Source organism: Eutrema salsugineum, unplaced genomic scaffold (assembly GCF_000478725.1).
Source record: "Eutrema salsugineum unplaced genomic scaffold, Eutsalg1_0 scaffold_8, whole genome shotgun sequence".
Lineage (NCBI taxonomy): Eukaryota > Viridiplantae > Streptophyta > Magnoliopsida > Brassicales > Brassicaceae > Eutrema > Eutrema salsugineum.
The window spans coordinates 1829597-1845971 of NW_006256414.1; the positions used below are offsets into that span (position 1 = coordinate 1829597).

The 16375-nt window shown below is 47.2% G+C and overlaps 1 protein-coding gene and 2 non-coding genes across 3 annotated transcripts; 1 reads left to right on the plus strand and 2 right to left on the minus strand.

The window, feature by feature from the left end:
* Positions 1-1229: 1229 nt before the first annotated feature.
* On the minus strand, positions 1230-1336 carry LOC112082371. Its single transcript, XR_002897038.1, has one exon. It is a non-coding gene; the product is annotated as a small nucleolar RNA R71 (small nucleolar RNA).
* A 5184-nt stretch (positions 1337-6520) lies between these two features.
* LOC112082342 lies at positions 6521-6627 on the minus strand. Its single transcript, XR_002897003.1, has one exon. It is a non-coding gene; the product is annotated as a small nucleolar RNA R71 (small nucleolar RNA).
* Positions 6628-7105: 478 nt separating this feature from the next.
* On the plus strand, positions 7106-12759 carry LOC112090207. The gene is made up of 3 exons (XM_024160900.1): positions 7106-7467; positions 7528-8721; positions 12615-12759. Exons 1-3 carry the CDS (start codon positions 7106-7108, stop codon positions 12757-12759), a joined length of 1701 nt encoding a protein of 566 aa, XP_024016668.1.
* The last annotated feature ends 3616 nt before the right edge of the window (positions 12760-16375 follow it).

A 16375-nucleotide genomic window follows, 5' to 3' on the forward strand; every position in this document is an offset into this window, starting at 1 on the left:
ACTCAATCTGCGGTTTTAGGTTTATCTATTCATCAAAAGTGTAATAGGTTGCTAGAAAGAACTTTGGTGAGCAAATTAACTAGGCCTGCGAAAGTTGAGTGCTAGGTAATTTGTGAACTTATCAAACCTGATCTTTAATGCTTATCTGCGATTGCTAGGACCAAACGACAGTTTAGGATTCTAGGTTGTTAGATAAAGTTATTGATGCTACGACAGTAGATCAATTTATTATTATGTTTGAGTTCTAGACTTGCTTCAAAATTGTGCCCTAGATAGTTGTTTGGTTGCTATCTCTGACATTCCTGCGAATTGCCCTGGTCTAGTGCTTCGTTTAATTGATTTAAAAACCGCAATTTACTTTACTTCCTGTTACAAAACCAACTCACTTTGTCTTAACTTGAAGTTGAACCAATAAAATCATAGTGTAATACTTGGTCTTCGTGGGAATCGATCCCTAAATACTACTCCGCTTTGCTGTGCACTTGCAGTAGGAAATAGGGTTAAAACTCTGTGTATCAAGTTTTTGGCGCCGTTGCCGGGGACCAAATCTTTACCTTTGGTTTTCGGCGAAATTTCTAGTCTAAAACCTTACTGATTTGTTCTTCTACTTCTCTTCTGCGTGTGTTTCAGGGTGCATGTCCAAGAAGTCTACAAGGAGAAATCACACAGAGGAACTCGTCTCATACTCAAACGCAGAACTCGCAAAAACAGAAAGAACAAACCGCAAAAACACAAGGCTTCAATCCTTCAACATGGGTGACCAGAGAAGCAACGAGGAGATGGCTACTGAAATACAACAACTCCGACAACAGATGGAGCAGCTGCTCAAGGCTCAGCAAGACAGAGCCGCGGAGCCAGTTGAGACCCCCATCGGTGGAAAGGACAATCCGCATGTGTTCTACACTAACCGTACTGCGATTGTTCCTCCTAGAATACAGAGGTAAGACTTCGATATTAAACCGCAGATGATCTCTCTCGTGAAGCAACACCTCTTTCATGGTCTCCCAGCTGAGATTCCGATGGACCACATCGAGAATTTCAAGGAGATATGCAGCACCACCAGCTATAATGGGATACCGCCGGATTTTCTGAAGTGCAAGCTCTTTCCATTCTCTCTTGCGGATAGAGCTTCACGCTGGCTAAAGTCATTGCCACCTGGGTCTTTGACATCATGGGACGAGTGCAGGAATGCGTTTCTGGACCACTTATACACTAAGTCCAAAACCGCAGCTCTACGGAACAAGATCTCGACATTCCAACAGCAAACCGGAGAAGCCTTCTGCAAGGCTTGGGAGAGATACAAAGAGTACCGCAGAGAGTGCCCTCACCATGGTTTCACTGACGAACAGATTCTGAGCATCTTCTACGACGGTGTCAACTGGGACTACATGAATGCTCTCAACTCAGCCAATAATGGAGATTTCATGACCAAATCCAAAGAAGGTGCGTACCAACTGATTGAGAACCTAACTGCAAGCTCCAGCAACAAGGCACCCGAGTATGATAGATCCGCCAAGGTCAACATTGTGGAAGCGCAAAAGATTGACGAGTTGACAGCCAAGGTAAACCTTTTTTTGAAGGGGAGCCAGAAAGCAGTACACTTCGTTGATGAGACTGACGAGATGCCTCTAGCTCAGGAGATTTGTGATGGAGAGGATGATCAGATGGAGGTCAACTACGTTAATGGGCAAGGGTTCGTGCAGAACCGCGGATTCAACCAGAACTACCGCAACCATCCGAACCTGTCCTACAGGAGCACTAACGTGGAGAATCCGCAGGATCAGGTCTACCCGCAGCAAGGAGCTCAGAATCAGATGGGATTTCAGAAGAACTTCTCCAACAATTTCCAGGCAAAACCGTTCATTCCTAACCATAACCGCTTCCAAGGTGGTAACCAGCTGCCTTTCGCCAATGTTCAGAAGAAACCGTCTTTCACCTACATGCAACCGGGTCAGTCTTCAGCCAACAGTTCCCAAGACGAGCTGAAGAACATGATGCAGCAGCTTTTGGTGAACCAACAGAAAGCTTCTACGGAAATCAATTCCAAAGTAGACTCAATGTACAACAACCTCAATGGAAAGTTTGAGGCCGTTTGGACACACATGAAGAAGCTGGATATTCAGATTGCGCAGACTGCTGAAGCCGTGAAGCGACCTCCTAGAACCTTACCAGGAAAGTGAGAGGCGAACCCCAGGAACGAGTATGTGAACGCCATTGAGTTATGGGTGCCCCCAAGAACTGCTCCGCCAACAAGCACGTACAAAAGAAAAGGAATCGCTACCGAGCAAGTGCTCGGTCCTGAAACCTCTGATCCAGGCCAAGACAAAGTTGATCGACGGGAGCACCCTGAGACTTCAACCGAGCACGTGCTCCGACCTTCTGACCAGGCCAGATCGACTGACACACCTCCAGCACGAGTTTACATACCTAGAGTGCCATACCCTGTTCCGCCAAAGAAATCCCAAAAAGACTTGGAGGATGCGAAGTGTCGAGAGATGTTGCGAGACTTGACCCTGAAGATACCCTTAGTTGATGCTGTTCAGATGGTACCTGCTCTGAAACGGTTTATGAAAGGGTTAGTTTCTGGGAGAGTCTCCGAAGAGGAGAATGTCATGATGGTTTCGAGAGAGTGCAGTGCTGTGCTGCAAAACAAGGTGCTGAAAAAGAGAGATGATCCGGGGCGATTTTTCTTGTCCGTGAAAATCGGTAACACGGTTTTCGCGAGGTCCCTCTGCAATCTTGGCTCAAGTGTGAACCTTATGCTATACTCGGTGGCGAAAAGACTGGGGTACACGAAGTTCAAGTCCACTAGAATTTCGTTGGTATTCGCTGATAGGTCAACCAAGTTTCCGATTGGAGTGCTGGAGGATCTACATGTTAAGATCGGCGACACACTTATCCTAGCAGACTTTGTGGTTCTGGAACTTGACGAGGAACCACGCGACCCACTGATTTTGGGTCGGTCCTTCCTGAGCACAGCTGGTGTGATCATTGGCGTACATGAGGGGATAATCGATCTCCAACTGGGAGATATGATTGTGAGGTTCGAGATGGACAAGCTCCTCAAGAAACCGATGATTGATGGTCAGACGTTTGTGATAGATGATGGTTCAGATGTCGCAGATGAGGTAGCTGACAAGCTCTTAGCTCTTGACCCTTTGGAGACAGTCCTGACTAAAGCAGAGGGAGAGTTTGGTTTCTTAAGTGAGGAAGCTGAAGTACTAGCAAGGATGCTGGATGCGAGTGCAGAGTTTCGGAAACTGGTCGCATACGCTAGCCTGGACAATGAGGAAGACTCCGCAGAGAAATCAGCTGAGGGAGCACCTGCTCCAAATCCCGGAGCACCTGCTCCGGCCGAGTCTACCGATGGTCCGTGGAGCGAGCTGCGAGCTCCCAAGATCGAGCTCAAACCACTTCCTGCCGGGCTAAGGTACGCGTTTCTAGGCCCTAACTCGACTTACCCTGTGATCATAAACTCGGAATTGAATAATGTAGAGACTGCCTTGCTCCTTTGTGAACTTAGGAAATATAGAAAGGCTCTAGGTTATTCATTAAACGATTTTCCAGGGATTTCTCCAGATCTTTGCATGCATAGGATCCATCTAGAGGATGAGTCATCGACTTCTATAGAACATCAGAGGAGGTTAAACCCGAATCTAAAAGATGTTGTAAAGAAGGAGATAATGAAACTTCTAGATGCAGACATGATTTATGCTATATCGGATAGTTGATGGGTCAGTCCAGTTCATGTAGTTCCTAAGAAAGGTGGTATTACTGTGGTTAAGAATGATAGGAACGAATTTATACCCACTAGGACAGTCACAGGACATCGGATGTGTATAGATTTCAGGAAGCTTAATGCTGCGACCCGGAAAGACCATTTTCCCTTGCCTTTTATTGATCAGATGCTTGAGAGATTGGCTAACCATCCCTACTATTGTTTCTTAGATGGTTATTCAGGGTTCTTCCAGATCCCGATCCACCCAGAGGACCAGGAGAAGACAACATTCACTTGTCCTTACGTCACTTTTGCATACCGCAGAATGCCGTTTGGCTTGTGCAATGCCCCTACGACCTTCCAGCGCTGCATGATGTCTATTTTCACTGACCTGATTGAGGACATAATGGAAGTTTTCATGGACGATTTTTCTGTCTATGGGAGCTCTTTTTCTGTCTGTTTGTCTAACTTGTGCAGGGTGTTGCAGCGGTGCGAGGAAAAACACTTTGTGCTGAACTGGGAGAAGTGCCACTTCATGGTCCGAGATGGGATCGTACTTGGGCACAGAATCTCGGAGAAAGGGATCGAGGTTGACAAAGCAAAGGTCGAGGTGATGATGAGTCTCCAGCCGCCCGATTCAGTCAAGGGAATCCGCAGTTTCCTTGGTCATGCCGGTTTCTATAGGCGCTTCATCAAGGACTTCTCCAAAATCGCCAGACCTCTTACACGGCTGCTGTGCAAGGAGGTGAAGTTCGAGTTTGACAGTGCATGCTTGGAAGCTTTCCATACGATCAAAGGAGCATTGGTCAGCGCCCCGATTGTGTAACCACCGGATTGGGATCTCCCCTTTGAGGTCATGACAGATGCGAGTGATTACGCCGTGGGAGCAGTTCTGGGACAAAGAAAAGATAAGAAGCTGCACGTGATCTATTATGTTAACCGCACTCTGGATGAAGCTCAGTGCAAATACGCTACAACCAAAAAGGAGCTCTTGGCGGTTGTGTTTGCTTTTGAGAAGTTCAGATCCTATCTTGTTGGTTCCAAGGTTATTGTTCACACCGATCATACAGCCTTGCGGTACCTGCTCACCAAGAAGGATGCCAAGCCGCGGCTACTCAGGTGGATTCTCTTGCTTCAGAAGTTCGATTTGGAGATCAAAGACAAAAAGGGAATCGAAAATGGAGTTGCAGATCACCTGTCACGGATGAAGATCGACGAAGAGGTCCCCTTGGATGACAGTCTCCCTGAGGAGCAAGTTTACTCCATTGGCATCTTTGAGTCCGGCGAGCACCTGCTCCAACCCGGAGCACCTGCTCCGACCACCCATTGCAGTGTGATCGATAGAAGCACACAGCCGAGTTTCACTTGGTTTGGAGAGTTCGCAAACTACCTTGCAGGAGATAAGGAGCCAGTTGGATTCGTGGGAAACAAGAAGAAGAAATTCCTCAAGGACATCCGACACTACTTCTGGGACGAGCCGTACCTGTATAGGCATTGCTCGGATGGCGTTTACAGGAGATGTGTAGCTGATGAGGAGATTCCTGGAGTCTTGTTTCACTGCCATAGCTCGCCATACGCTGGACACTTCGCCACCTTCAAAACCGTGTCCAAAGCTCTTCAAGTCGGGTATTGGTGGCCAACAATGTTCCGAGATGCACAGAGATTCATATCCAGTTGTGACACATGCCAGAGACAGGGCAACATCAGTAGGAGGAACGAGATGCCTCAGAACTTCATCCTGGAAGTGGAGGTGTTTGATGTGTGGGGAATTGACTTCATGTGACCCTTCCCTAATTCGTTTAGCAACGAGTACATTCTGGTAGCAGTTGATTATGTGTCTAAGTGGGTCGAAGCTTTCGCCAGTCCTTCTAATGACGCAAAAACCATGATCAAGATGTTCAAGTCTGTCATATTTCCGAGGTTCGGTGTTCCGTGAGTGGTCATCAGCGATGGTGGCTCCCACTTCGTCAACAAGATCTTTGACAGCCTGCTGAGAAAGAACGGCGTAAGGCACAAGGTCACAACTCCGTACCATCCCCAGACTAGTGGTCAGGTCGAGATTTCCAACAAGGAGATCAAGAGCATCCTGTAGAAAACCGTGAATGCCACAAGGAAGGATTGGTCTGAGAAGCTGGATGAGGCTCTATGGGCGTATCGAACTGTATACAAGACACCTCTCGGGACAACACCATTCCATTTGGTGTATGGTAAAGCATGCTATCTCCCTGTCGAACTAGAGTACAAAGCTGCATGGGCAGTTAAGTTGATGAACTTTGACACCAAGAGTGCTCATGAAAGGAGGAAGATGCAGTTGCATGAATTGGAGGAGATTAGGCATCTGGCCTATGACAACTCGAGGATATATAAGGAACGAACCAAGGCCTACCACGACAAGAGGATTCTCACACGGACCTTCGCTCTAGATGATCAGGTCTTATTGTACAACTCTCGATTGAAACTGTTTCCCGGGAAGCTAAGATCGAGATGGTCCGGACCCTTCACCATCAAAGAGGTCCAACCATATAGAGCTGTAGTGTTGTTGGACACTAAGGGAGGAGAGTTCGTGGTCAATGGACAGAGGCTCAAGCCGTATCTCGCCGGTTCTGACATCGCAGGAGGTGAAACCTTCACCTTAGGCGATCCTCCTCAAGCCTAAATGGCTACCAAGTCAAGCTCTTTCCATTTTCTCTTGCGGATAGAGCTTCACGCTGGCTAAAGTCATTGCCACCTGGGTCTTTGACATCATGGGACGAGTGCAGGAATGCGTTTCTGGACCACTTATACACTAAGTCCAAAACCGCAGCTCTACGGAACAAGATCTCGACATTCTAACAGCAAACCGGAGAAGCCTTCTGCGAGGCTTGGGAGAGATACAAAGAGTACCGCAGAGAGTGCCCTCACCATGGTTTCACTGACGAACAGATTCTGAGCATCTTCTATGACGGTGTCAACTGGGACTACAGGAATGCTCTCAACTCAGCCAATAATGGAGATTTCATGACCAAATCCAAAGAAGGTGCGTACCAACTGATTGAGAACCTAACTGCAAGCTCCAGCAACAAGGCACCCGAGTATGATAGATCCGCCAAGGTCAACATTGTGGAAGCGCAAAAGATTGACGAGTTGACAGCCAAGGTAAACCTTTTTCTGAAGGGGAGCCAGAAAGCAGTACACTTCGTTGATGAGACTGACGAGATGCCTCTAGCTTAGGAGATTTGTGATGGAGAGGATGATCAGATGGAGGTCAACTACGTTAATGGGCAAGGGTTCGTGCAGAACCGCGGATTCAACCAGAACTACCGCAACCATCCGAACCTGTCCTACAGGAGCACTAACGTGGAGAATCCGCAGGATCAGGTCTACCCGCAGCAAGGAGCTCAGAATTAGATGGGATTTCAGAAGAACTTCTCCAACAAATTCCAGGCAAAACCGTTCATTCCTAACCATAACCGCTTCCAAGGTGGTAACCAGCAGCCTTTCGCCAATGTTCAGAAGAAACCGTCTTTCACCAACATGCAACCGGGTCAGTCTTCAGCCAACAGTTCTCAAGACGAGCTGAAGAACATGATGCAGCAGCTTTTGGTGAACCAACAGAAAGCTTCTACGGAAATCAATTCCAAAGTAGACTCAATGTACAACAACCTCAATGGAAAGTTTGAGGCCGTTTGGACACACATGAAGAAGCTGGATATTCAGATTGCGCAGACTGCTGAAGCCGTGAAGCGACCTCCTAGAACCTTACCAGGAAAGTGAGAGGCGAACCCCAGGAACGAGTATGTGAACGCCATTGAGTTATGGGTGCCCCCAAGAACTGCTCCGCCAACAAGCACGTACAAAAGAAAAGGAATCGCTACCGAGCAAGTGCTCGGTCCTGAAACCTCTGATCCAGGCCAAGACAAAGTTGATCGACGGGAGCACCCTGAGACTTCAACCGAGCACGTGCTCCGACCTTCTGACCAGGCCAGATCGACTGACACACCTCCAGCACGAGTTTACATGCCTAGAGTGCCATACCCTGTTCCGCCAAAGAAATCCCAAAAAGACTTGGAGGATGCGAAGTGTCGAGAGATGTTGCGAGACTTGACCCTGAAGATACCCTTAGTTGATGCTGTTCAGATGGTACCTGCTCTGAAACGGTTTATGAAAGGGTTAGTTTCTGGGAGAGTCTCCGAAGAGGAGAATGTCATGATGGTTTCGAGAGAGTGCAGTGCTGTGCTGCAAAACAAGGTGCTGAAAAAGAGAGATGATCCGGGGCGATTTTTCTTGTCCGTGAAAATCGGTAACACGGTTTTCGCGAGGTCCCTCTGCAATCTTGGCTCAAGTGTGAACCTTATGCTATACTCGGTGGCGAAAAGACTGGGGTACACGAAGTTCAAGTCCACTAGAATTTCGTTGGTATTCGCTGATAGGTCAACCAAGTTTCCGATTGGAGTGCTGGAGGATCTACATGTTAAGATCGGCGACACACTTATCCTAGCAGACTTTGTGGTTCTGGAACTTGACGAGGAACCACGCGACCCACTGATTTTGGGTCGGTCCTTCCTGAGCACAGCTGGTGCGATCATTGACGTACATGAGGGGATAATCGATCTCCAACTGGGAGATATGATTGTGAGGTTTGAGATGGACAAGCTCCTCAAGAAACCGATGATTGATGGTCAGACGTTTGTGATAGATGATGGTTCAGATGTCGCAGATGAGGTAGCTGACAAGCTCTTAGCTCTTGACCCTTTGGAGACAGTCCTGACTAAAGCAGAGGGAGAGTTTGGTTTCTTAAGTGAGGAAGCTGAAGTACTAGCAAGGATGCTGGATGCGAGTGCAGAGTTTCGGAAACTGGTCGCATACGCTAGCCTGGACAATGAGGAAGACTCCGCAGAGAAATCAGCTGAGGGAGCACCTGCTCCAAATCCCGGAGCACCTGCTCCGGCCGAGTCTACCGATGGTCCGTGGAGCGAGCTGCGAGCTCCCAAGATCGAGCTCAAACCACTTCCTGCCGGGCTAAGGTACGCGTTTCTAGGCCCTAACTCGACTTACCCTGTGATCATAAACTCGGAATTGAATAATGTAGAGACTGCCTTGCTCCTTTGTGAACTTAGGAAATATAGAAAGGCTCTAGGTTATTCATTAGACGATTTTCCAGGGATTTCTCCAGATCTTTGCATGCATAGGATCCATCTAGAGGATGAGTCATCGACTTCTATAGAACATCAGAGGAGGTTAAACCCGAATCTAAAAGATGTTGTAAAGAAGGAGATAATGAAACTTCTAGATGCAGGCGTGATTTATGCTATATCGGATAGTTCATGGGTCAGTCTAGTTCATGTAGTTCCTAAGAAAGGTGGTATTACTGTGGTTAAGAATGATAGGAACGAATTTATACCCACTAGGACAGTCACAGGACATCGGATGTGTATAGATTTCAGGAAGCTTAATGCTGCGACCCGGAAAGACCATTTTCCCTTGCCTTTTATTGATCAGATGCTTGAGATATTGGCTAACCATCCCTACTATTGTTTCTTAGATGGTTATTCAGGGTTCTTCCAGATCCCGATCCACCTAGAGGACCAGGAGAAGACGACATTCACTTGTCCTTACGGCACTTTTGCATACCGCAGAATGCCGTTTGGCTTGTGCAATGCCCCTGCGACCTTCCAGCGCTGCATGATGTCTATTTTCACTGACCTGATAGAGGACATAATGGAAGTTTTCATGGACGATTTTTCTGTCTATGGGAGCTCCTTTTCTGTCTGTTTGTCTAACTTGTGCAGGGTATTGCAGCGGTGCGAGGAAAAACACTTTGTGCTGAACTGGGAGAAGTGCCACTTCATGGTCCGAGATGGGATCGTACTTGGGCACAGAATCTCGGAGAAAGGGATCGAGGTTGACAAAGCAAAGGTCGAGGTGATGATGAGTCTCCAGCCGCCCGATTCAGTCAAGGGAATCCGCAGTTTCCTTGGTCATGCCGGTTTCTATAGGCGCTTCATCAAGGACTGCTCCAAAATCGCCAGACCTCTTACACGGCTGCTGTGCAAGGAGGTGAAGTTCGAGTTTGACAGTGCATGCTTGGAAGCTTTCCATACGATCAAAGGAGCATTGGTCAGCGCCCCGATTGTGTAACCACCGGATTGGGATCTCCCCTTTGAGGTCATGACAGATGCGAGTGATTACGCCGTGGGAGCAGTTCTGGGACAAAGAAAAGATAAGAAGCTGCACGTGATCTATTATGTTAACCGCACTCTGGATGAAGCTCAGTGCAAATACGCTACAACCAAAAAGGAGCTCTTGGCGGTTGTGTTTGCTTTTGAGAAGTTCAGATCCTATCTTGTTGGTTCCAAGGTTATTGTTCACACCGATTATACAGCCTTGCGGTACCTGCTCACCAAGAAGGATGCCAAGCCGCGGCTACTCATGTGGATTCTCTTGCTCAGGAGTTCGATTTGGAGATCAAGGACAAAAAGGGAATCGAAATTGGAGTTGCAGATCACCTGTCACGGATGAAGATCGACGAAGAGGTCCCCTTGGATGACAGTCTCCCTGAGGAGCAAGTTTACTCCATTGGCATCTTTGAGTCCGGCGAGCACCTATTCCAACCCAGAGCACCTGCTCCGACCACCCATTGCAGTGTGATCGATAGAAGCACACAGCCGAGTTTCACTTGGTTTGGAGAGTTCGCAAACTACCTTGCAGCAGATAAGGAGCCAGTTGGATTCGTGGGAAACAAGAAGAAGAAATTCCTCAAGGACATCCGACACTACTTCTGGGACGAGCCATACCTGTATAGGCATTGCTCGGATGGCGTTTACAGGAGATGTGTAGCTGATGAGGAGATTCCTGGAGTCTTGTTTCACTGCCATAGCTCGCCATACGCTGGACACTTCGCCACCTTCAAAACCGTGTCCAAAGCTCTTCAAGTCGGGTATTGGTGGCCAACAATGTTCCGAGATGCACAGAGATTCATATCCAGTTGTGACACATGCCAGAGACAGGGCAACATCAGTAGGAGGAATGAGATGCCTCAGAACTTCATCCTGGAAGTGGAGGTGTTTGATGTGTGGGGAATTGACTTCATGTGACCCTTCCCTAATTCGTTTGGCAACGAGTACATTCTAGTAGCAGTTGATTATGTGTCTAAGTGGGTCGAAGCTTTCGCCAGTCCTTCTAATGACGCAAAAACCGTGATCAAGATGTTCAAGTCTGTCATATTTCCGAGGTTCGGTGTTCCGCGAGTGGTCATCAGCGATGGTGGCTCCCACTTCGTCAACAAGATCTTTGACAACCTGCTGAGAAAGAACGGCGTAAGGCACAAGGTCACAACTCCGTACCATCCCCAGACTAGTGGTCAGGTCGAGATTTCCAACAGGGAGATCAAGAGCATCTTGTAGAAAACCGTGAATGCCACAAGGAAGGATTGGTCTGAGAAGCTGGATGAGGCTCTATGGGCGTATCGAACTGTATACAAGACACCTCTTGGGACAACACCATTCCATTTGGTGTATGGTAAAGCATGCTATCTCCCTGTCGAACTAGAGTACAAAGCTGCCTGGGCAGTTAAGTTGATGAACTTTGACACCAAGAGTGCTCATGAAAGGAGGAAGATGCAGTTGCATGAATTGGAGGAGATTAGGCATCTGGCCTATGACAACTCGAGGATATATAAGGAACGAACCAAGGCCTACCACGACAAGAGGATTCTCACACGGACCTTCGCTCCAGATGATCAGGTCTTATTGTACAACTCTCGATTGAAACTGTTTCCCGGGAAGCTAAGATCGAGATGGTCCGGACCCTTCACCATCAAAGAGGTCCAACCATATAGAGCTGTAGTGTTGCTGGACACTAAGGGAGGAGAGTTCGTGGTCAATGGACAGAGGCTCAAGCCGTATCTCGCCGGTTCTGACATCGCAGGAGGTGAAACCTTCACCTTAGGCGATCCTCCTCAAGCCTAAATGGCTACCAAGTCAATCTAGTGACTTTAGCCAAGTGCTGGGTGGGAGGCAACCCACCAAGTACATATTCTCGCCTTTTATCTTATTTTAGCAACTAATTTTTGGTTTTGGTTTACTTTGTTAAAAAAAAAAAAAAAAAAATGGAAGGACATGTTTCCACCGTGAAAGGAGTCCAAGAGAAAGATTTTCGGAGAAAGGAAACAGAGCACCTGCTCTGATTTGGAGCACATACTCGCTCGGGTGCTCTGTGTGAGTTGTGGGCCCAGGTAAATCTTCTGATTTCGAAAAAAAAGGAAAAAAGTGGGTCCGGATTTTTTAAAACCGAACTACCTTACCCGGCCAACTAGTTTTTAATAAAAAAGACCCAACTCCTTTTTCCTTCTCTCCCTCACTTCTTCTCTTTCGATCTTCCTCTTCCCCATCGTCACCACCATCGCTTTTTCCCAAAATCTCAAGGTTTTCAAAACTTCACCAAATTTCACGCTTTTTGGGTCGATTCCACTCGATTTTTCCCCCTCTTTCCGAATATCCAATCGCTTTTTCCAACCAACCACGGTAAGCACTCGAAATCTCACTTTTTGATTCCGCCATGGATGAGAAAAGTTGAGATTTCAAGCTCCCTTCTTCGATTTTCTTGCATCCGGCTCATATTCATCACTATTTGTATGCATGCATTCGATTTTGGTTGGAATTTATGCTTGATTTGCACATGCATATTTTTGAGAAACCTTGGATTCCACCATTAATGGCGGTTTGTGCATGCTTAATAGATTAAGGTAAATTTCGAGTATTTTGTGGATGATTGATGTTGGTTGTTGTGGATTTGTGTTGATGGAGCTGTGATTAAGAGTTTTTGGAGTGATCATGAGTGCAATCGATTTTTGCATACCATTGATCACCTCGATTTTTCATGATTTCTTATTCTCTTCGGTTTTCGATTGTGTTTACAGGTACCCATGGCTCCTAAGCACTCCTCTAGTCGCAAAGGCAAAGCGCATGCAGCACCTCAACCACCACCACCTCCGCCACCTCCGTTCCCAAACAAGCTCCTCCACCCGTGGCCTCGCAAAGAGAGCGAGCCGTTCGATCTCTTAGACGACTCTCTCCCCACCGAGTCCGTCGATCACTGGGACCTCCGAGACGCGCGCGCCTATAATAAGCTGCTGGGTCTCAAGTTCGAGCCTACTTGCTTGATGTGCACTACATCTCTCAAGCAGCTCGGGCTGTACGAGCAGGTGACTCCGGTGCTGCTGCATGTTCGCGTGCTTACCTTCACCTTCGCTGATGAGCCTCTCTACCCCGACTTGGTGCGTCAGCTCCTCGTTTCTGCCCGCATCACTCACGCGGACCCCGCCAACAAGACTGTGGCTGGCGTGGCTTTTACCTTCAAGGCTAGTGGTCGCCTTTACACCTTCCCAATGGAGGACTTCTCTGCGACTCTCGGTTTCCTTACCGAGCCTGACGAGCTGACTCCTCTGCCTAAGTTCCACCAGGCTGCCGCTTTCTGGAGCATGATCGCCACAGGACCATACCGGTCCAACTCTGCCAGTCAGGCCCTCCGTCTCGCATCGCGCATCCTCAGCAACATGCTCTTTGACCGAGACTCCGGCAACAAGCTCCACCGCGACGAGTTGCTACTGCTCTACTTGGGTTGCAATGGTGCCACCGGAGCACCTGCTCTGTTCTCTGGAGCACCTGCTCCCTCCACCATGCACGGCCACCTGGGTCTGCATTTTGCTGAGCTGATCTGTGGTATCCGGGATAAGTCCGGGGGATGTACCGAGCGTATAGGCAGCCTTCTCACCCCACTTTTTGAGTCGGCTGGCCTTGAGATGAAGTTTGATGAGTGTATTGAGGCCAAGGAGTATCTCGATCTCAAGCATCTCAACAACTCCAAGATCATCTTCGCGTCCACAGCAGAGAGTTGTTTCTACCGGTATCTTAGTGCCGATGGCATGGAGCAGTGCCTCACCCTTCTATCACCGGAGCAGACGCAGCTGGCGTCCATTGAGGACCTCTGTTTCGTACACACTGCTCTACTCTTAGAGGGTCCTCCTCCTGTCGCTCTCCGCTCTGTTCCTGCTGCGGATTTCGCCAGCTCCTCTCACCACCACCAGGAGGACATTCCGATGCCCGACTCCACCAGTGTCCCACCTTTCACCACTACCGCCACTGATGGCGAGTTTGCTCTTCCTCCAATCTCTGACGAGCCTGACACTGTCGAGTACCGGCGTTGGATGATTGAGTCCCAGAGGAAGAACAACAGCCTCATGCAGAGGATCATGCAGATACTATCCCGAGGGTGCTGTCACACTACCGCAGTGAGGGCGAGCCCATCCGCGAGACAGCCACGACGCAGACGCCGCATTGATCGTTCGGAGAGTGAGAGCTCGGACGACCACACCACTCGCTGATTCACGGTTATACCTTCCTTCACCACCATTGTATTATCTGTTTTCTGTTTTGTTATTTGGGTTCTCTCTTTGGTTTGCTTTCACACCAGGGACGGTGTGAAGTAAGTCCGGGGGAGGGACATGTTTTGCATTTGTTTCTTTTGAGTCAGTTTTTTGTGTTTTCTCTTGAGTCAGTTTGTTTATCGAGTCAGTTTGTCATGTGAGTCAAATCAAAACTTGTGGGAATTAAGACCAGAATCTATGATGAGTTTTTAATCATTTGTGTATTTGATCATCTTTTCCTAGTGACCATTGTTGCAGAACTAAGAGTACAGAGACGAGCTGATGCTTCTTCACATTCGGATCTTTCTCCTGACCAGAAAATTTTCATCTCAATCAGGTTTCACCGGAAATACATAGACTCAACTTTATTGGAACCTAACCGGATTTAAATTCTTCTCGTTTTGGGCATTAGGATAGGGAACGAGTTACATTACATATTCAGGAATTCTTATACCTTTTGCCACTCTTGCTGATCCTGAATAGCTAGCTCATTTTTAGCTAGTACCCCACCTAAGCCTAACCGTCTTTCAAGCCACATGCACTTGTGTTTTTCATCTCTTATATGTGCAGATATGTGCAAAACGGTCGGGGAGAACAGGATTGACGCAACCTCTAACTCACTCTTGCTGGAGATTCGTGAGTTACAAAGAAGGACAGACCGAGCACGTGCTCCCATTAGCCGAGCACCTGCTCCACGGAGACATTCATACCGATTTGAGTCCTTGGGTTGTGTTGAGTAAGGAGATCATAAAATGCGGTCCGCATGCTCGAGAGGCATACATGAAAGACGATCCTCCATCATCCTATCATCTTTTTCAAAAAAAAAAAGAAAAAAAAAATCAATGTTCAAGGGATGATGGAAAAGGAGCTGAGCTAATATTTGATTGCCAAGCATGCGTTGAAACCCAGAAGAAGAAGATAAGCCGAATTTGAGAAGCTGAAGTTTCAAAAAGAGGAGAGTGATTAGAGGTTGTGGATCATCAATGAGTCCATTCTCCCTTGCCATTTTGTGCGATATGCTGCATCTCTTTCGAAATCATGGTAACCTCTGAAACACTCTATAGCTCCACCTTTAAAACAGCCTTTTCTTTACCAAGCCTCGATTTATCTAGCCTAGTGCCCTTAATGAGAAGCTCACGCCAACCTTAAATGAACTTAGAGAGTCTATTGTCTGGAAAGTGAACCTCTTTAGGTTTGAAAGCCAAGTACGGTTTAGGGTTGGAGATGTTTGCTGAGGAGGTTTTTGGTAAGAATCGGTATCTCTTGTTCTAACACATGTGGTTCGCAGGTCATGGTCCATACACGGTTTCTGAGATTTTGCGAGTTCCCACCTTCATCTTCTTTGCGTCTTGATTTGAGTTTGTTTGAGGACAAACAAAGATCCAAGTCCGGGGGAGTTGATATGTTGCGATTTTGACTCATTTTGACCCTTGTTATTTGATAGTTTTCGAGTCTTTTGAGTCCTTTTCGGGTCATAACAGGAAGCTAGGAGGCTAAAAGCAGGAATTGGAACATCAAGAAACCTTCACAGCAAAAAGGAGTGGAATCGAAGCAGAAACCTGAGTTTTGACACCGAGCACCCGCTCCCGACTTCCGAGCATGCGCTTCGGACTTTTTCCTTTTCCGTGCATCCGCCACGTGGCAAAGCAAGGGCGGTTGGCACCGACTTTGCCTTAGCCGTTTTTCCTATTTTTGGCCGAGTTGTTGTTATAAAGGATTAGCCACCCTTTTATTTTAGGATATATTTATCTTTCCTTTTTCTAAGAGAGAGACTTTTGACCTAGGGTTTTTCTAAGCATTGCAAGCTTGAGAGGGAGACGAATTTCTGCTACATTCCTGAGAAGAATTCCGAACCCTTGTGATTTATTATTTTATTCTATGAGTTTCTTTTCATCTATGTTTTCTGATTTGTTATCTATGTCTGAGTAGTTCTCTTAACTATATTAGGGTTTCAAAGGAATTGATGATTTGGCAACTGAATGCAAATAGGACTTTTTATTATTAGATTGTCTTCACCATTGTTAGACTTAATGCTTAGGTTGAATTGATCACTCAATCTGCGATTTTAGGTTTATCTATTCATCAAAAGTGTAATAGGTTGCTAGAAAGAACTTTGGTGAGCAAATTAACTAGGCCTGCGAAAGTTGAGTGCTAGGTAATTTGTGAACTTATCAAACCTGATCTTTAATGCTTATCTGCGATTGCTAGGACCAAACGACAGTTTATGATTCTAGGTTGTTAGATAAAGTTATTGA